This window comes from Terrapene carolina, unplaced genomic scaffold (genome assembly GCF_002925995.2).
Source record: "Terrapene carolina triunguis isolate 2854851 unplaced genomic scaffold, T_m_triunguis-2.0 Scaffold131, whole genome shotgun sequence".
In the NCBI taxonomy this organism is placed as follows: domain Eukaryota; kingdom Metazoa; phylum Chordata; order Testudines; family Emydidae; genus Terrapene; species Terrapene triunguis.
This window is the reverse complement of record NW_020664482.1, coordinates 26,429,886-26,450,621: the sequence shown is the minus strand read 5'-3', so window position 1 is coordinate 26,450,621 and position 20,736 is coordinate 26,429,886. Positions and strand designations below refer to the sequence as shown.

At 40.1% G+C, this 20,736-nt stretch overlaps 1 protein-coding gene across 1 annotated transcript in view; it reads left to right on the top strand.

The window, feature by feature from the left end:
* The window catches only part of BRWD3 (bromodomain and WD repeat domain containing 3), an 87,640-nt gene extending 73,732 nt beyond the window's left edge, over positions 1–13,908 (top strand). Inside the window, exons 34-40 of the mRNA XM_026652936.1 lie at positions 936–992; positions 1,776–1,916; positions 2,546–2,698; positions 4,874–5,037; positions 5,503–5,600; positions 6,020–6,178; positions 9,228–13,908. Of these exons, the coding sequence (XP_026508721.1) occupies positions 936–992; positions 1,776–1,916; positions 2,546–2,698; positions 4,874–5,037; positions 5,503–5,600; positions 6,020–6,178; positions 9,228–10,003 (1,548 nt within the window). The 3' untranslated portion in view covers positions 10,004–13,908. The remainder of the gene's footprint in view (positions 1–935; positions 993–1,775; positions 1,917–2,545; positions 2,699–4,873; positions 5,038–5,502; positions 5,601–6,019; positions 6,179–9,227) is intronic.
* Positions 13,909–20,736: the final 6,828 nt, after the last annotated feature.

Sequence of the window (20,736 nt, the reverse complement as noted above, 5' to 3'; positions counted from 1 at the left end):
CTGCAGTTACGGTGAATCCCTGACAGTAATGCTGCTCAGTGGAATTGCTGGGACTGGTGCCGGAGCCACTCATCCCCACACATGCTGCTGGCCTCCTGCAGATACCCTGGGATCCACATTTACTTGGCAAACCTCGTGGCTTATTGCTCAGGGCAGCAAATCCTACCTCTCCCCAGCAGAACAATGTGGGAAGCTCCACAAGGGCTCACCATGGAGTTTTCCACCCTGTAAGCTTCCTCCCATGGGTTTTTTGGTGGAAAGAAGGGGACTGTCAATCAGGACTTTCGTGTTTAAATGTTTAGCTTCATTGAAAAAGCCCAGTGCAAGTGTATTGTGCTAGATATGTTCGTTAATATTAGTAATGTAAAAAGCACAAAACATCTCTGCATTTTCTCTTTCCTCACAAATGTGGGATAAATAATTTTAATAAAATATGTTTTGTTGCCTATTTTTGTAGTACAATAGCTCTTGCATTTTACCTGTCAAGTAAGGTGTTTTTCTGTTTGTACTCCTGTGCTATTTCTTGTTCTAGTAACCTATATGTAACTAAATGAATAGAGACTTCTTTAAAAATAAGAGAGCACTGAACATACATTGTATATTCTCTTTGGGGGTCTTACAAGACTCCATCCATCCATCCATCCATTTTCATTTTTGTGTATATATATCTGTATAGATATATACGCACACACACATCAGAAACAAACTCAGGGAGTTGAAGCAGCTTTTCTGTTTAAAGATACTAAAATATAAAAAGTGAAAGTTCTAGTAAAAAAAAAATCACTCTAGTTTTGCTTAAATCATATTTTTTTTTTTTTTTTTTTTTAATTGCAGTAATCTTACCCAACACGTTTATTCTCACAGTAATAGTTTGGTTTTGTTCTTTGTGTTCATGCTAACACTTGTTTGAGCGTAATCATTACCGTTTCCTTTAGGTGGCAGAAGTAGATGTAGAGTCAGATGGGCCTGGAACTTCATCTGGGAAAAGAAGAGTGAGTAAATAACTTATCTGCGTCCAGTTTATGCTGCAGGAGTTAGGTTGGTCCACGGAATTAACAACCCTCACTTAGGGCCTGATCCTGCAAAGATTTAACTTTACACAGGCTGTTGTCAGTCAGTCACTGCTTGTACGTGTTAAGTTTAAGCACATGTGTAAGTTTTTGGCAGAATCAGGACCTTATATTACTATAGAAATAATTTGATGATTGCTTAGTGGCTGTTACTGTCCTGATACTTTGGATATCTGTACAAGAGCATTAAACAACAATAAACAAGCTGCTTGTGCTCCTTCAGTCATGGAAGTAGACAGAAAAATATTGAATTTGTTTACTTTATAAATACATACTATTACTAAATTAATGACCACGGAAGTCTGCCTATATTACATTTAATAGATAAAAGTTTAACTTTCAACAAGCAATTATTTTCCCATGGTAATTAATGAGCAACTTTCCCTTCAGCCAATAAGGCATTGTGGCCTTTCCGAAATATACAAAGCTCTGAACCACAGCTCTTTCATCTAAAATGTTGTATGGATATTGAGTTGAGTATTTTTATATTACTAAAAGAGAAAATGCATTCTTCAGTAAATTGCATAGTCCATATTGTTATGCCACTCAACTTTTGTTGCATGTTTTTAGTTATGGACTTCAATTTTGAACCATTTTCTGAGCACATTGATAGTAATTTAAAGCCAAGACCAGTAGATACAAAAACCTTTATACTTTAAATGTTATTAAAATACAACTTTTATTTTGTTCCCTTAAAATCTTCAGGTAAGACGACCAATAAAAAGGCAGCCCTTCAAAGCAAGCCCTGATGCTTGGAAAGAACAGTGCAAACAGTTGTTAAGCCTAATATATGAACGTGAGGACTCCGAGCCTTTTAGACAGCCAGTTGATCTCTTCTCCTATCCTGTAAATATATTTCTACTTTCTGTAATTTAAAAAAAATTCTTATCATAATATTTCAGTCTTTTAAGAAGTCATATATTCTTCATGCTGCTGGATACATTACTGAGCTCCTCTTTGTCAGTCACAGTCTGTCTTCTTCAATGAGTGCTAAATTAATTCCCTCTGAGAAAATGAGGGACCCGTAGCCTTGGATTGAGCAGGAATAGAGCCGGCAGGAAATAGCCACCTTCTTCAGAGAGCTCAGTCAGTGCACTTCAGACCCTTCTGTTGTTCCTACATCTCACGATCTCTTGAGCAGAGACTGCCAGACACATTCTGTTAGTGCTATTGAATGGAGGAACATGGATTAGCCCATTAAACTCATTTTCCCCTCTGATGGAATGTGAACCCTTGCGTGCCAGCAAAGCCCCTTGGAATCTGTAAATATGAGTCTTGTAGCTAGAAGATTTAAGTTTAGTCTAAAACAGAGTTTGTGGAACAGTTTGATTATTTTGTGGGGTAGGATAAATTTTGAGAGATATTGGACTGTACAGGGACATGAAGCAAAACACATGTAATGTTTACTTAACCAGTTCATGGCAGCTAGTGATAACTTTACCTACTTGTTAATATTGCATACATTATTTTTGTAGGACTATCGAGATATTGTAGACACTCCAATGGATTTCAGCACTGTGAAAGAAACTTTGGAAGCAGGAAATTACACCAATCCTCTGGAATTTTACAAGGATGTTCGCTTAATATTCTGCAACTCTAAAGCTTACACACCTAATAAAAAGTCACGGGTAAGTGATAAAAACATGGATATGTGACACCTCAGGCCATTTCTGCTATGATCTTCAATCACACTTTCATATAAGGAATGAATGGCACTTGGAATGTGCAGATGGAGGTCGTAGCATGATATTTTAAAATATAAATGAACAGTCTTTGTCATTTTAAGAACCTAGGATAATAAATCCCCTTTGCAAAGCCCTCCCAGAACATGCTTCAGGTGACTATGTCTCAGTTTCTTGAAAACTTTCAGGCACAACATTCAAAAATACTGTAGTTATAGTCTAGATCAGTGGTTCTCAAACTATTTCCCATTGTGGGCCGCATATGCAGCTCTCTCTGGTATGTGGGCCGCATCCACACCCTATATATACTACCTGTATGGAGCTTAGGATGTCACATGGGCTGCAGCGCTGTGCTGATTGGGCCGCAAGTGGGCCATGGGTTGAGAACTACTGGTCTAGATACTATAGGTATATCTACACTGTAGGAAAAACCCATGGCAGTGAGTTGGAGAGCCTGGGTCAACTGACTTGGGCTCGCACTGCGGGGCTAAAAATAGTAGTGTTTATATTATTTATGTTTGGAACGTCGTCGTCGTTGTAAAGTTACCCAGACTGGCAGGTGTAGTTACTAAAACTACTTTTAATTCATCTATTGACACTGTCTAAAGTTGGAGCTTCTTTTTCTGGTAATATATGCGAGAGCTGAAACTCAGTAATGTTACTGTGATTCCAGAAGCCAAGCAAAACCAATGTAGGCGTGATCTTTAGTAATGCAGGAAAATAATGCATATTAAAAAGTAATGCCCCTGTCCTGGCACACTCATTGAATGCCACCATTTAACATACTTGGAAAGAATGCCGGTTCCCATTTCAGGTACCGCTGCCATGCAGGAAATGAAATGTGCATCAGGTATTAAGAATGAAACATGTTTGGGGCTAGATTGGGCTGTTAGGCTCAGCTCTGAGTATTGGGTGGCAGATCGCTGCACTGTCCCGTGCTAAGCATGTGGAATGGGCTGTGGCTCAGGGTGGTCTACACAGAGAAAAAGCCCACAGTAGCTAGTGCTATAAATACAGTGCCCTTGTGTGCATTAGCTTAATGCACTTTGGAAAAGCATTAAGCTAAACCTTCCAAGGGCACACTTGGAGTGCAGTATGAGTGTCTACATGGGGAGTTAGTGTGGAATATCTAGTGCACTTTGAATTCACACCCTACTTTAATGTGCACTTCCCCATGTAGACAAGCCCTCAGAGTCTCAAGTGTTCTCCTCTTTGTTCTGGTGTGGAGGAAATTACTTCACCCTTTTTTGGGGTAAAGCTTCCCCCCACCTCCATACACCTGGATACAATCTGCTAGCCGCTGTATATGGAGGTAAAGCTGTGGCTCCTCCCACTCTCATCCCGTTCCTCTCCACTCACTCACAGTAGGGGAGTATCAGATATACAGCCCCTGCCCTTCCCTCTTCGTGCTGGAGGCATGACCCAGGCAGCGCTAACTTGGCTGCGCAGAGGGTGAGATGCCTTGGCTGTACTTACGCTGAACTTACCAGGCTTCTCTGTCAGCTGTATTGGGGCTAATCAAAAATCTATCCTTTAATTAAATAGGCTAAACTTGATTTCAAGCAAAGGGGGGAGGGATAGCTCAGTGATTTGAGCATTGGCCTGCTAAACCCAGGGTTGTGAGCTCAATCCTTGAGGGAGCCATTTAGGGATCTAGGGCAAAAATCTGTCTGGGGATTGGTCCTGCTTTGAGCAGGGGGTTGGACTAGATGACCTCCTGAGGTCCCTTCCTACCCTGATATTCTAAAAAAAAAAATGTTTAACTTCACTTGAGACTTCAGGAGGTTTAATGAATTGTTTTCATCCTTTCTTATTAGGGGTACCTCTTAACTTGTTTGTCTAGTTTGTCATCTATTTGGTTTGTACAATAAAGAAGATTAATTCTATTTTAAGACCATAAACTCTGAAATACTTCATTATTGATTTCTATAGCTAGAATACAGATGACTTCTTTATACTAGTACATGTGCTATGATCTTTGCAGTTGTCTGTCAGTATGGATTTTGCTTTTGGAATATTAAGGTTGATATATTTCTGTGAATCTTTGCAACATTATTTTGCATGGAGTTGATCTCCACAGTTCGAGCAATCAGTAAATATGGCCGTAACTTCTTTCTCCAGATCTATAGCATGACGCTTAGACTATCTGCCTTATTTGAAAATCATATTAAAAACATCGTCTCTGAATACAAGCTGGCCATGCAGTGTCGGAAGCGGAATAGGCCACGATACCGAAAACGACTAAGGAGCAGCAGTAGTTCACCATCTAGTAGCAGAGCATCCAGGTAACTTAATAATGAAACTCTCTATCTGCAGATTTTGAAATCCTCTGTTTTAGGGGGAAATAAACGTTCAGATAAGAAGGCAGTAACAATCTGGCTTATTTTATAGTACAATCTCTCCTGTGGGTGAGTTTAAACACTGGAGCTCGTATAAGGGGTGGGTGCTGTATAAAAGCCACATTTAATTTGTATAACACATTAACAAAGCAAATTGTATGTTCCTTTTAGGAAAGCAAGATAAAATCTTGTTCTTGAACAGTTGTATTCCTTTAATAAATTCACCAGTATTTTTGCTTTATTATATATTTTCAATTACTACAGCTATGTAATCTTTGAGACAGAAAATCAGATGCTCCGTTTTACATTTAAATATCAAATTTACACTGATAAGTGTTATGTGCGTTTTTTGTTTTTTAAATCCTTTTGCATTAACATTTGTATATTTTTGGGGATGTTTCATATCTTCAGCCCTAAAGGGAAACAGAAACAAGTGAAGGTGCAACCTAAAATCAACCAGAATACCTCACTGCCTTTGACTAGGACTAGCTCTTCAGTTTCATCTCATGGTAAGTAGAATAAAAAATGGTGTACATGGCAGAACCAAAGTCTGAAAACAGGAGTGCCTAAAGTATTTCCACTGCTGCTTCCTAATAACTGCAGTATGAAGAAAAGCCGAGGGGTATTTATTGCTGATCTTAAACAAGCTCGTTGTATTAATCTATCAAAGGCTAGTATCTTATTGCTGTATAATTAAAGATTTTGGTTATGTAAGTACGTTTGGCATAGATTACATGCAAACTAGATACATCCGTCAAGTTCTTGGTAAGTTACTAGTGTATAAAAAATTTGGTTTCCCCTGCATTAATTAAAGAAAAGATTGAGCCATTTTGGACCTGTGAAATCTGATTGTTTGCACGGTGCCCTAGTACGTCAGTATAAGGAGAGATTAAGGAAATCGTTTCAGTTTATTATGTCCTGTTTTAAGTTTCAGATACTACAGAGGAGGCTCTGGGTTCAGCCATTGGTGAAGAAACGGAGGGCCAACCATCCTCATCTGGGTTAAATACACAGAACCGAAGTGGAAATAACATTGATCCAGGGAAAAATAGACTAGTCAGGAGTAAATCCACACCAGTTAAACAAGGTTGGAAGTTATATGCTTTCTTTGCATGACTAATTTTACTAGAAAAGAAATCTGCTTCTGGCATCTATGGACTACTGTAGACAAACATTTATTGCACTGCAAGTTGTGGTATAAATCTACAGTTCTCCAGTGTGCTCCTCAATCTCCGTGAAGACTACGGTCGCCAACCTTCTAATTGTTGAAAACCAGACACCCCTGCCCTACCTCTTCCCCCAGGATGCCCCCTCCTCCCCTGCTCGCTCTCCCCTCCCAGAAAGCTGGTGTGATTGAGCAAGATGGTGCTGATTTTTGAGACTTAGAACAGCGTGAGAGGTTTAAAAGAAGTGTTTGTTCTTTGCCTTTTGGAAAACTTTGTTTTCTCTTCATACTTGATACCTTTCTACAACAAAATTCTCCACAGAAAAATCATGTAGAAAAAACCTCTAGCCTTAGGAGCGTTCATTAAATGTCTCACCTATTCTGTAGGTAGGCTTTCCCCACACACCTTTTCAGGGTTTTTTTTTTTATTTTTAAAAGAGAAACCTGATTGCACACTCAAATGAAGCAAACATAATGAACTGATTCAGTGTGGTATTATACAAATACATATTGACATTTACCCAATGTGCATGTATTTGCAATTGTGTCCTAATGCTTAGGGCTTGTCTATATTAGAAAACTTGTGCAATCTTAACTAAATTAATGTTGAAGTCTTTGTAGTTAAATAGATGATACCCCCTAATGTAGATGCACTTCAACCCATTTAATCCTTGTTTACCATGTACTAGTAAACTACTAAATTAAATTAAACTGATTTAAGTGAGGGTTAAACACTTTTAAGTACATCTGCATTAAGTGAGATGTAGCACTGCCACTAACATCCAAAAAAAAGTTGAAAATTTTTCCTATAACTTGGTTAAAAGCCTATCCCACCTCTTTTCTATGTGTTAGATACCAAACAGTACAGGAATGTGAGTTTTTTCTTGGGGTGAAGGTGAATGAGAAGTTCCACAAACTTAGAAAGGGCAAGTTTCAGCTATACAAACAAGAATGCCTTGCTATAACATAATATATCAAGATCACGCCAAACAAACCTGGCAGCATATGTAATTCTGCTATAAAATGCAGCAAACCATTTGCCAGGGTGCTGCTAACTACCAGGCCCATTTTCCATACTCCTGATCATCTTGTTTCTGTTTTAGAGTCTCTAAATTTGATACAAATTTTATGGCTTTTGGCGTATTATGCACACTAAGATTTGTTTTTATAGAAATTAAGTCTTTTTAGGTGTCTAAATAGTTCTTTGAAAAGCTGGGAAGTGATTTTTGGCTGTTTAAGAAAGTAGTATATTTTAAATCAAACTTATTTTAAAAACTGTCGCTAGAATAGGAATCTCAGAATATTGTTTGAATAGAAATGTATTAATCAACACTCTTGATAACTTACAGAAAAGTAGCCTTGCCCTACTTCCCAAGTGTGTGTGGGGGGGAGGGGGGGGGGGGGAGTAACTGGCATTGAGGGGTGCTGGTACTGTAGGGGCACTAACTGGCATTGAGGGGGAACGCTGTGTGTGGGCACTAGAATTTTAGGGAGAGCAGTAAGTGTCATTGAGAGGACTCTGGGGATGTGGAGGGAGCAGTAAATGGCATTGAGGGGGCATGAGGGGATGACTTGATGGAGCATGCTGTGGATGGGGGCACTAACTGGCAGAGAGGGGGCGGTGGAATTGGGGGAACCATTAACTAGCAGCGGCAGGACGATGTGTGTGTGATGGGGGTGGGGAAATCGGGCCACAGCGGGGTGGGGTCGGTTCCCAGAGTGAAGGGCCAGGGCAAGAAAATGAGGGCACAGCGGTGCGGATGAGGGGGGCAGACAGGATCTCCCCTCGGGCAGCAGCGGTGCCGGTACCTGTCTCTCCACCCGAGAGGCTGGAGCTGGGTCTGGGAGCCAGCCAGTTCTCCCCATTAGCATCTGAGCAGCTGCTGCTCTTCCCGCCATCTTGGTGTGGAGGCTGATCGTGATTACTCTGGTAACCGGACTTTTAGCGTCCAGTCAGCTATGCTGACCAGACACTGCCAGGTCCCCTTTTCGATTGGACTTTCTGGTAGAAAACTGGACACCTGGCAATCCTAGAGTGAGCCCTGTACTGAAACAGTTACCTAGTGGGCTTAAACCCTGCTGTTTCAAACAGCTAAATGTACTTGTGATCTCTCTACCTGAGTGCAGTATTAAATTGAGCTTATTTCCCTGCTTTGTCATGTTTCCGGACACATTTTTTACAATTCTGAAATCTGTTATCTAAATTATGGGATAAATGTTCTCCAAAGATTCAACCAATGCCCCTAAAATGTTGCCAAGATGGGAAAAGTTGATAATTCTCAAAGAAAGTTAGGAGTTTCCCAAAGGCTTTTAGGAAATCGCTGACATTTTATTTGGCATAGTAAAGCTGAAAAGAAGGGGGAAAATATTTTAAAAGTTGAACAGAAATGTCCTGACTAGCTCATGGCTTTTTTAATCTGGGGTTACACAGTGGTTAGAATTTTCACAAGGCTATGCTGGAACAGGTATAAGTGTTTCACTCTTCTGAAACTGACAAAGGGTACACACACGTTTGTCAACGTATGAATATTTTTGTAAATAAAATTGCTATCATGTTAAGGTGCACTTACAAAAATGTGGTGTTTGTTATGGGGTAGGGCTTCACTTTTTCAGGATTAATGTAATTTTTCAGCCTTCACAAGCAGCATATGTTAACTGTGAAAGGAGAAACATTTTAAGCCCCAACACAGCAAAGGCACTAAAGCATGTGCTGAGCTTTAAGTACCTAGTAATCCCATTGATTTCAGTTGGACTACTCACATGCTTAATATTAAGTATGTATTGAAATGCTGATTGGGGCCTTACAGAACAGATGTTTGATGAGGGCTGATAGCACAAGCTATTGGAGAGAAATGTAAATTTTATTAGAAAATCCTTTTTATATTTGAAAAGAATTTTTCCCTTGAACTGCTGCAGTTCAGATTTAACTTATCACACTGTTAACAAGTGATTGTTTTTTGTGTTTGTTTAGATCAGTCTCTTGATGGACCACTTACAAATGGTGATAGCAGAGAGCCTCGGATAGCAGTCAAAAGAAAGTTAGTAAGTGCCTCAGAAGAGGAGGAACACCTAGAGGAAGAGGAGAAGAAGAGAGAATTAAAAGAAAAGCCTGGTTTATCTTCATCAGAAAGTGGGGAGTCAGGATCCAGTTCAAGCTCTGAAAGCAGATGTGGCTCTGATTCAGATTCTGAATCAACCTCTAGAACAGATCAGGATTACATTGATGGAGATCATGACTACAGTAAAGTTGTGCAAACTAAACCCAAAAGAAAAATTAAAAGGAAAATTGCTAGTGGGAAAAGAAACTGGCAGGGTAGAGGAACAGGGAGGAGAGGTAGATGGGGCAGATGGGGTAGATGGAGCAGAGGGGGAAGAGGTGGCAGAGGAGGAAGAGGAGGCTGCGGCAGAGGAAGAAGAGGAGGCAGGGGAGGAAGAAGAGGCAGAGGAGGTAGAGGAGCTTCACGAGGAGCAACCAGAGCCAAACGTGCACGAATGGCAGATGATGAATTTGAGAATCTGTTTGGCGGCCGATTTGGCGAGAATATGTTTGGAGGACGATTCAGTAGGCCACCACGAATTAAAACAAGGAACGAGGGCAGGAGAACTGTTTTATATAATGACGATTCAGATAACGACAACTTTGTGCACACCGAGGATCCTCTGAATCTTGGTACTTCCAGATCGGGCAGGGTGCGGAAAATGACAGAAAAAGCCAGGGTCAGCCATCTCATGGGATGGAATTATTGACAGATAAACATCTTTGAAAAATTTCAAATGAACTTCAAAGGCCTTCTACTGCAGGGATTTTACCAGAAAATCTACCAAGCAAGTTGTGGGGGGACTCCACTCACTTTCTACAGTGGTGCTTTTCCATTATGCCAGTATACATTTGTTTTAAGACTTCAGATTGCCACACTTCATTGGTCAAAAAAAGCCTTACTTATTAGGCCTTAAATTACAGAAATTCTTCCCCACGCACTACAAGTTCATTTTGTTTCAAGGAGCTTCCAGCTTCTCAATAATAGCATGACATTTTGAATCATGATTATGAAATCTCTCCCTTGTTTTGTTTTTTTGTATTATAGAAATAGCACCTTCTTACAGAGTTTTTATATGGTTTGTCATAAATCCTTATACACAGTAATAATTATAACTTTTGCACAATACACCAATCCTAAAGGCAGCTATAAAATGTTTACCGTTTCTATATTGTAAGAAGGATCTGGATTATTTTAATCTTCCCAGGCCAAACTTCATGAATTGTGCTGAACTGAAGTATGTTTATACTACAGTTTAGGAGGGTTTGAAATGCTTTCTGTTGGTTCGTAATTCATGTAAAAAGTGAGAAAAGGGTTGGTGCCTTGTAAATATGTAGCAAACCTTTGATGTGGTGTGTCCTAATGTGTGCATTAACTTTATTAAAAAGAGAATACTTGAGAAGTATGAATATCTAGACAGAAGGTGCCAAATGCAAAAGTTACTTGCATCTATTTTCTTTTTGTCCTCTCATATTTTTATAGCATTAATAGAGATTGTGCTGCAAAGGGTTAATTTCAACATTTGAAAGGTTTCTCCTCTTCAAAGCATTACATGTCTTAATAGTAGCTCAGCTACCTCTGTTTACAACTACTGGAAACTTAAAAGAAAATTGATGTTATTCTGCAGTGCGTATTGAAGAAGAGGCAAGAATGAGTATAGCAGGGATGGAATTGCTCACATTGTGAAGTAACCATTTCTTCATCCTATTGGTACTCTGAAACAAACCTTAGTGTAGCTATCAAAGCTTTCACAAGCCTAATATGCTTTTAGCAGATGGTAATTTGTTGGGCAAACAGCCAGTGGGCTCTCACACATTTCTGGTATCGCTTATTCAATGAAAGTCTGTTTCTGTTTTTAATTTGATTATTGAAACGTTCAAAGAAACCTAAATTGAGCTATCGTGTCTACTGGCTACTCATATTTTTGTATCATTACTGATAAGTTTCCATTCATATCATTGACAAGAGTCCTTGTAGCTCAAGCTTCCAGAAGAGAATTCACACTGTACTGTACTCTTACCTTGTAAATGTTGCATTGAAAAATAATAACTTGCACACTGAGGTCATTCTGGCAGTAATAATACAGTATGCAATGCTATGAGGGAAATGTAGGGTTAGGAGATTACTCTGTATCTTGCTCTTCAGACTGAATGACTGGCTGTGTTTAATTAATTGGAACATGCTTGTTCTTGTGGCATGAGAAGGAGAGTTGCAGCCTTCTACTTTGTAGGGTCCAGTTAAAAGATTTGTGGGACTCTGTCATGTTAGACCAAGGAAGAGACATCTAGCTGACATCTCTAGCTGAGTTGAGATAGTGAGTCATTGATTACACGTGGAGAAAAAGGGATGAGAGAGGAGGTTTGAAAATCGAAATAAATGAGGGATGCAATTCTGAAATTTCTTCCTCAATGTGCAACTTTTATCACTTTGTCAATAATTCTGGAAAACCTGGGGGGGAGGGAGGAAGTGAAGTGTATATTTTCATACATAAATAGATTTGGTTCTGGCCTTTTTTCTATGACAAATGTTAGCAGGCTGATCTCTCTTTTCAACAGTTCTAGTCAGGTGCAAGATAACTGGAACAAATGCTGTGAGGGTCGTCGGGCTTGGGAGTGGGGAGAAGACAGCAGTCTAAGTAGTACATGGTAATGATCTGAATTTATGGTACAGTAAAAAATCTCTCAAACTTTTTGTTACAGTTGTTGTCCTGATTATGCCAAAACTAATTTCTGGGCATGACTCAGATGGTCCATTTAACAAAGAAATGGATACAGAGGATCTCCTAGCTCTGTATTGGGCTTTAAAATACAAATGCCTGTCCTATCATCTCTTACAGTATGTATTCAGAAGAAAATGTATTCTTCCCTAGAGTTATTGGTCCTATGTAATCAGGAAAAGCATGGATATGTCAGTTCCTAGACATAATCATATACATTTTAGATCAAAGTTCTTTCCAACCAATATAAATGCTAAGATTCCTATGCTAAAGTCCTGAGATTCTGAAGAAATGCTATTCATATGTTTCTGGCTGGCTGAAGCTGTAATTATTAATTTATTTGGGGGTGGGAGGGAGGAAAAACATGGATTCCTGAAAAAATCATGATTTCCTAAGTTTAAATGTATTTTAGCAACAATTAGAATAAGAGTAAATATGTTCTTAAATGTATCTTTTATATGTAATGAAGTACTGTGAAGATAACAGTAAAACAGCACTTTGCTGTGGTGTAAGTATTAATCTAAAATGTGTTATGTGATTAAGAGCCAGACAGCAGGGTGTGCTAGAACAACAGAGCTATTGCTTATTGTAAAGAATCTGAGAATTTTTTTAATTTTATTTTATTTTGTGCATGAAAACCTTTTTATAAGCATGAAAGAAATAACTTATATTTTTGAATGCTATTTTTACTTGATTTCGTATCTGGATTTTTTTTTTTCCAATTTAGATATTTGATTTCTCTCTCAGCCTCATTCTGTGGATGAATTCTAACTTTGTAATAAGTTGGACACTTTTTTTCCTTTTTTTTTTACTCAGATGTTAAATTCAGTTAGAAGCCACGTACTTAAAGCTGCATGACACTTGATTTTTACCCTGACAGCTGCAGCAGGAGCAATGAAACAAGAATAGCCCTTGCACCAAAAGGGTTGCAACCCAGTCCTTCAGACCCCAATCCAAAACTTCTGTGCCCATGTAATGCCTCTTTGAAATCAATGGGGTTCCATGCAGGCACAGAGCTCTGTCCACCCCGAGTTCATTGCAGAATCATCAGCATTGTCTTTATTCATACAGTTTTAACCAAAAGTAACTTCTGTTTGGGTTTACTCTTTAACACTTGTGTATGAAGGTGTTTTGATCATATATTTAAAATACTAATGGTTAACAAAATCCCTAGTTGGGCTGTAGATTGCTGATATTTAGTTAATATTCAAGTACCAGTGCTTCAAGGCTTTCTCCAGAAATGAGTATGAATGTTTATGGAAGTTTTGGATGGTCTCACTCCCTAGTGTCAACAGTTCGAGGGCATCCCATTACCAGCCTTAGAAAACAGGACTGCAAATAGAGCCACCAGCCAGCAGTTACATGTGATTTGTGGGTGTTGGAGGGCTCCTTTGGCCCCTACCACCCACACACTTTCAAGAGTAGGGGGCTGAACATTTGTGTGTGTGTTTTGAATACCAGCTTACTACCTCTGGAGCACGCCCAACTCCTGCAGGCCCAGGGCACACAGGCCCAAGCTTGGTCCTGAACACTGATATCTCACTAGGCCTTCACCCCAGTCCCAGATTCCATTTTGCCTCCCCTTATTTTGCGTGTCTCTGCTCCGTCCCCTCCTGGGTTTTGTGGCTTTGTTCCATCCCTTTTGCCTTCCGTTCTTTGTTTCTCTGTCCTCTCCTAAGAGCCTGCCTGTGCTGCTGCTCCTGCACTCCGTAGTATTCCCCCCATTTGTGTCAGCAGGATCAGCTGAAACTTAAACTCTGATGCTCTTACTGGGCCATTAGGAATACATTAGGTTCTTTCTCATCTGTCCACCTAAAGTCACTTGTCTGTAAATTCAAGTCAAGCTTTTTTTCTTGCCATATTTTGCTTATTAACAAACCTTCCAAAAGTGTTAGTAGTAAATGAATAGAAATGTAGAAAGTTGTTGGGCCTGATTCTCCATTGTCTTGCACTTTAGGTCTTCATTTACACTAGTGTAAACACTCAACTCAGAGCAAGTACTGTTTGCACTCACTCTGAGGTAAAGGTACAGGCCAGTTCTGACTATTTGAATTAAAAGTTTAGGTCTCACCTGACCTCCCGAATAAATTGTTTCATGCTATTATCTGAATTATCACATTTTCTTTATCTGGACGTGAGTTAATGTAACATCTGTAAAGCTCATGTGTTTCCTTTCCAGTGTCTGAGATAGTGGGATTAGCATACAATTTTACCTGCATTTTGGAATATTCAGTTACAACTCAGCATCACAAACACCAATCAGCATGGTATATTTTGAAGGTTTTGGTTATCTGTCTGTTTAGTTTGTGGGGGGGAGGGAGAGTTTTTGAATATTAAATAAAATCTTTTATGGTACATGAAGCATTCTGAAATGCTGAAAATAGCTGAATAGTATTAGTCAATTACTAAAAAGTGTTTTCTCCATTGCCTTTAGTGTATGTGGTTTTTTTGAAAAGGGAGTAAATCTTGGGTTTTCATGAGGTCTTTCAGTTGGAAGCAACCTATACTACTTTATTCAGGTTCTTATACAGCATGCATCACTGTAGTATCGGATTTAAGTTTCTCACTCCCTTTTTTTCGTTTTGTGTCCGTGTCAAGAGGATTCATGTCTTTTTAGCTGTTATACTTACAGAGCATGAGGTGTACTCAAGCTTCCCAATGAAGTTTCCCTCTTCCGTCTCAATATCACATCCTTTCTGGTGTCATACTTATCCCCACTTGTACTCCTTTTAAAAAAAAAAAAAAAAAAACCCCAAACCCTACAAAATAACTCATAGCTATAGTCTGTGCAAGCTTGAGCCCTACAATAGCAAGGTCTTGCTAGGACAAAAGTGAAGTGCATTAACTGAACTGTGTGGGGAAGTTAACTCAGACCTATGTGTATCTATATCTGCTTCAAGTCTGCAATAATCCCTCACTTTCAAACCTACTAACTTCACAAATTGCAAAGATTAAAAAGGAGAGACACGATGGTATGTTTTCTTTAAAAAGAGAAGTAATTCACCTGAAAAATGAGCCACGTAGGAAAATTATTTGGCATATTTATAATACAAGAATTGTGATATGTAAAAGTAAGAGGAGGCAAAAATATTTACAGTTAGGAAACCAACTTGTGGGTGATTTCAGTTTAAGTTCTTTATACTGTTTGTTTTAATCAACTTCCCTTATGATTAAAAAATAAATGTAGACCTGGCTGTTTCTACTGCACATAAATATGAAAACTGTATAGTATAGAAATACTGAAGAGAATTGAAGTCAGGTGTGTGGTGGGTAAAATATCCATATACAGTAATTAAAAATTTAGGAAAGACCAATTAAAATGTATTGCTTCTGACAATGTTTTTGAGGAGCTGACTACTAAAAGTGAGATGAATCTTGGCAAATATTTGAAAATATGGCTCCGAGATGTCTATAGAATGTGTCTGTTGAACATTCCAAATCATGCAGTATTAAAAGGAGAAAAAGCATTTAATAACTAACTCAAGACTAATAATTCACCCTTAACCTGTGCAGAAGATGACAGAGTAAACAAACCAGTTTTAGGTTAAGGATGTTATTAGCCTTAACTTAGTGTGTCTTACTATTGTTGGTCTGTATCACAACTTAATGTTTTTAAAATGTATTTTTGTGTTTACATTTCTTGGTGTGTTTTTTTTTTTTTAAATTGTCATGGAAAGTTTTATAAAATGCTAATTATTTACTTGATAGACTGAAGGAGCAGTTAACAATCTATGGATAAATTTATATTTAGTAATGTAGGAAGCTGTCATGTTCTTACAAGTATGTATTATAGAAAATTACTGCGCATGTGCAGTAGTTAACTTTCAAATATTAGTATATCGGATGTTTACACACTTTTAAAAAAAACCTCCTTTATGTATAGTAAGTAATAGCCTGCAAAATTTTGGTTTAAAAAGTTGTCTTTTTTAGTAATAGAAACACAAAGACCTGTTGGAAGCTTGTACATTTTTACTATGTTATGCTTCAGCCCACAACAAATTTCTGCAACTGCTATGAATCCCTGAAAAATTAGATTTCCAGTGGAATTGCTGTCACAGCCTTAACTCGAGTATGAAAATGGTGCTTAAATACATATATGCATGGATGTGGGTACCTCAAATCTGATGAGTGTTTAAATGAGAACTTCTAAGTTCAGCGTTTGGTGCTGAAAATGCAAACAAACTAATGCTCCTGTTAGATAAGGACAGCCATGTTTTGTGAATTCATCATTAAATATTTTAACTTCCAGACATATTAGAACAATTTCCGAGTCTCTTATAAATAAGAAGATAGTGCATACCTTCCCGGTTTCTGGGTGCATTAAACATTTGTGAAACTAAGGGCAGGGCAAGAGGAGAGCACTTGAAGTGTTAGAGAACGAAAGGGTCTGTTTGAATGCAAGATAAATTGGTGTTTCTGTGCTATTTGGTGTTACTATTCATAGAGGTTTTCTTTTGACGGACAAATACCCCACTTAGTTTTTCAAAATGCTTTTTTAGTAAGTGGCGTTAACCCAACATACTCCTATATCTAAGGCTGGTTTTTTAATTTTCCCTAGGAATATTAATATAGGTTATTCATTCTTTACATAAGAATAATTACTGCAGACTTCATTTAGAAATATCAGTTTTTACAGTTGAGGGGCTTGGAACAATGAAATGGTGCTGTCTAGCCTCGCACATTTCGGTGTTCTTGACAGTTTAAAATACTCCACCAAAAATGCACAAAACTGATTTGAACTGATATGTCTAGTTTCTGTATTGATTTTTTTCAAGGGGATATTTATGCCCCTATCTTCACATCCGCTATCTCAGGTCCCTTTAAATGAATACTTCAGGGATTTTTAATGCCACTTGATGGCAGACCAAATGTAATATTTATATGCAACGAGCTGTTAGTTTTTGTATTGTAAAAATGTAAATTTGTAAAGATTTTTTTCTAGAGTTTTTTTGAAGTCACTTATGTAATTTAGGATGTTTCATTTTTCCAGCTGTGGGATTGTCTTAATAAAAAAAGTAAATCTTACTTTGATTTTGCATTACTTATTAAACAGTTTAGACATTATAAAGACAAGTGAACTAGTTAGAACTTTAACTAAGCATACCTAAAATTCAACTTTTGATTTAGCTCTGGATAATTCTACATTGAAGTTAGAGAAAATTGTTCTTTTTATACTATAGTAATCATTGGAACATCAATTGGCTGGTTGATGGAAAGCTCCCACATTCCTTATTTAAGGTCTTTGGGCCATACAGGATAAGCCAGGATGGGGGGAAAGGAAATACAATCAGTTCCCACTCATGGAGTGTTCTTTGAATTTTTGTCAGCAGGAGGGGAGCAGATCCTGGCACAGAAAGGGCACAGAATACCATGGACATCCATGCTTCCTAGAGGCATTTTGTGCCCAGGTATTAATGGCAACTGCTTCCTCCAAGTCACTGCTGTGGAAGTTTTCCACTGTGGCAGGTCTCATGGTACTGGACCCCTTCTCCCCCTGCAGCAGCCTACAACCTTAACCAGCATTTCTCCCTCATTTAGGAGTGGAGAGTAATGCTGAACAGCTTGTTCCCTGTGGAGCACTTTGCTAGTGGCATCTGTCAGGTCAGAGAAAGGAAACAATGCTGTGGAGCTGACCCTGCTCAGAAACGTTGGGTCTGGGTCACCTCTGTTTATGGGAATGGAGGGGACAATCTAGCACTTTCTAATAGCATAAATTTGAAAATTGCTCATTTAGGATGAAATTTGCGTTGTAAAGCTTGAGTTACGTGGCTTCCTGTGGGGAAGCATGAAAGGACTTGGGGAGATTAAATTCATCTGCAACTACAAAGCAGGAAGAGTAGGTTGGGAGGGTGCATTATAGACCACACCGTGGGACAGTTATTTCAATCTCAGAGAGCAGGAAGGCAGGGCTCCCAACTTCCCCTACCCTCTCATGCAGCCACAACATGGTGTTATGTGATGAAGGGAGCGTTGTGTTGGCTCCCAGACCCAGGGTGAATTTCACATTTTAGAGTGATGTTATTTTGAGGAACAAAGTGAGCAGAGCCCTGTCAGTGGTTCTAGTTTGCCCAAGTGCTTTTGGAAGAAGATTTTTAGCATTGTACCAGTTACAATTTAAAGCAAAATACTGTGAAATACAGTTACTCTTCACTTAACGTTGTAGTAATGTTCCTGAAAAATGCGACTTTAAGCGAAATGATGTTAAGCAAATCCAATTTCCCCATAAGAATTTATGTAAATGTGGGGGGTAGGTTCCAGGGAAATTTTTTTCACACACACACACACACACACACACACACACACACACACACACACACACACACACACACACACACACACACAGTAGAAGTTTTAAACAATTTAATACTGTACACAGCAATGATGATTGTGAAGCTTGGTTGAGGTGGTGAAGTCAGAGGGTGGGATATTTCCCAGGGAATGCCTTACTGCTAAATGATGAACTGAACAGCTGAGCCCTCAAGGGTTAGCACATTGTTGTTAATGTAGCCTCACACTCTACAAGGCAGCACAAATGTAGGGAGGGGAGACAGCATGTCAGACAGAGACCGAGACACACAACCTGTATGTGTGTGTGTGAGAGAGAGAGAGAGATGTGCATTGCCCCTTTAAGTTCGCTGACCCCACTCTAAGTACATTGCCTTTTTAAATAGATCAGCAAGTTGAGACAGCAGCTGCTGTGGGTAAGCTCCCTCTGTCCTGAGCCCTGTCGTGTCCCTCCCCCACCCCCCTCTATGGAGATGAGGTAAGCGGGGGGCAGGAGCAGGGGGGAGGGGACACCCTGACATTAGCCCCCCCTCCTCTCCTCCTCCTTTCATAGCAAGCAGGAGGTCCTGGGAGCAGCTCCAAGGCAGAGGGCAGGAACAGCACAGGGCAGTGGGGGGAGGGACAGTTGAACTGCCCGGCAATTGATAGCCTGCTGGGCGGCTGCCGCACAGGGAATTTAGAGGAGGGGGGAGCTGATGGGGGGCTGCCGGTCCACCCTGGTTCCAAGGCCCCACCAGCTAGCTCCAACGGGCTGCTCTTCCTGCAAGCAGTGGACAAAGCAGGCGGCTGCCAAACAACGTTATAAGGGAGCATTGCGCAACTTTAAACGAGCATGTTCCCTAATTGATCAGCGACTTAACAATCAAACTTTAACCGGGATGACTTTAAGTGAGGAGTTACTGTACCTAGTTAGCAGAGCACATGGTCTTTCCAAGGGGCATGGAATTATGAGGGTAAAAACCCCATTCTAATGGAAATGCTGGTGGACTCCATTCGACTCTTCCAGCTGGTCTTGGATTTCTGCAGGATGGCCAATAGACTAATAAATCCAAGATTATCTGGCACGTTGCAGCCCTTCTCCAAGAACTATACCTATGGGAGGAGCAGATGCTGTCCTGATGATTAGTCTCTCACCTGTAATTTTGTTACGTGTTTTGTGTAAAGTTCTTATCCACCTTCTAAGCATCTCTCACAAACCACCTGCTCTGACCTCCCGACTGTTGTGCACTATTCATGAACATGGATACCTGTGTGTGATTCTCTTGCTCCCAGAGGAGTGATGGGATTTCAAAATGATTTTAAAGACTATTCTCTTTGGCTCTACAGGGATTGTGTGGGTGTCTGGAGTCAAAGGGCCAGGTTAGACAAGCTAACTTCAGAGTATCAACATCTGTCTAGCTTGCATTACTACATTTTTATGGTGCTAGAGGACCACGGAAGTTCCCAAGACCCAAAATAATGAACGAGGAGCTGGCTTTCTGTGCTGTAAGGGAAAACGAAATTTGGGGGCAAGATTACTGGAGTGATTGTAAGAATTGTGGGATGGGGACACAGGACTGAAAGGGGTTAAGGTGGCCACGCAGGCCAATCAACTCCACAGGCTGCACCTGTAGGAAGAACCAGAGAGCAGGGAACTAATTAGAAGCAGGTTCAGCTGTGAAGGAACAGGTGGGGCCTGTATAAAACAGGTAGCTGGCAAGAGATGGGGGCTGATGAGGAAGGCTTCAGAAAAGCAGGCAGCAGTCACTCCCTGGGAAAAAGGAAGCGGGTTTGGGGCTGGTACACCCAGAGAGAGAAAGGGAACAAGGTGTGGTAGGAAGCAATCCAGGGAAGGAGCAGTGAGTGTTGAGAGGGCAAAGCCCAGAACTGCTGAGCTGAGGGTCCCTGGACTGGAGCCGGGAGTAGAGGGCAGGGCTGGGTTCCCCTACCAGCCACTGAGGGAGTGGCATGGAGGCAGTGGAAGGGAAGACTTTCTAGAACTACTAGGGAGAAGGGACTTTGCTACCCTGGAAGGGGGAATGCTGAGTTATCCGGCCAGGGGGCTGAGTCACAAAGAGGACACTGTGGTTCCTGGGGCTGCAGACCAGAGGGGGAGAGAGCACGTTGGTGTGCAAACTGCAGACAGGGGCGTCAACCTCAAGAGTTAATCACCAGAGTGACCAGAAGGAGATTCCAGGCCAGGAGTGAGTGGTGCACCCCATGACAGAGGGATGAGGGGAGGGTTTGGGGGGAAGAAAAGGGAGCGAGACAGGGGGGAACTTTATAATAGGGAAGAAGTGATGTGATGAAGAAAGCATGGAGTGAGCAGAAAGGAAAGTGGCAAAGAGAGAAAACCCCAACCCTTAATTTGTTTTGTTTGGAGTTTGGCAACTCAGAGAATAAGAAGGGAGAACAGAGGACAGAAGGGATGAAAATATTGTAAGTATAAAGGAAAAGGAATG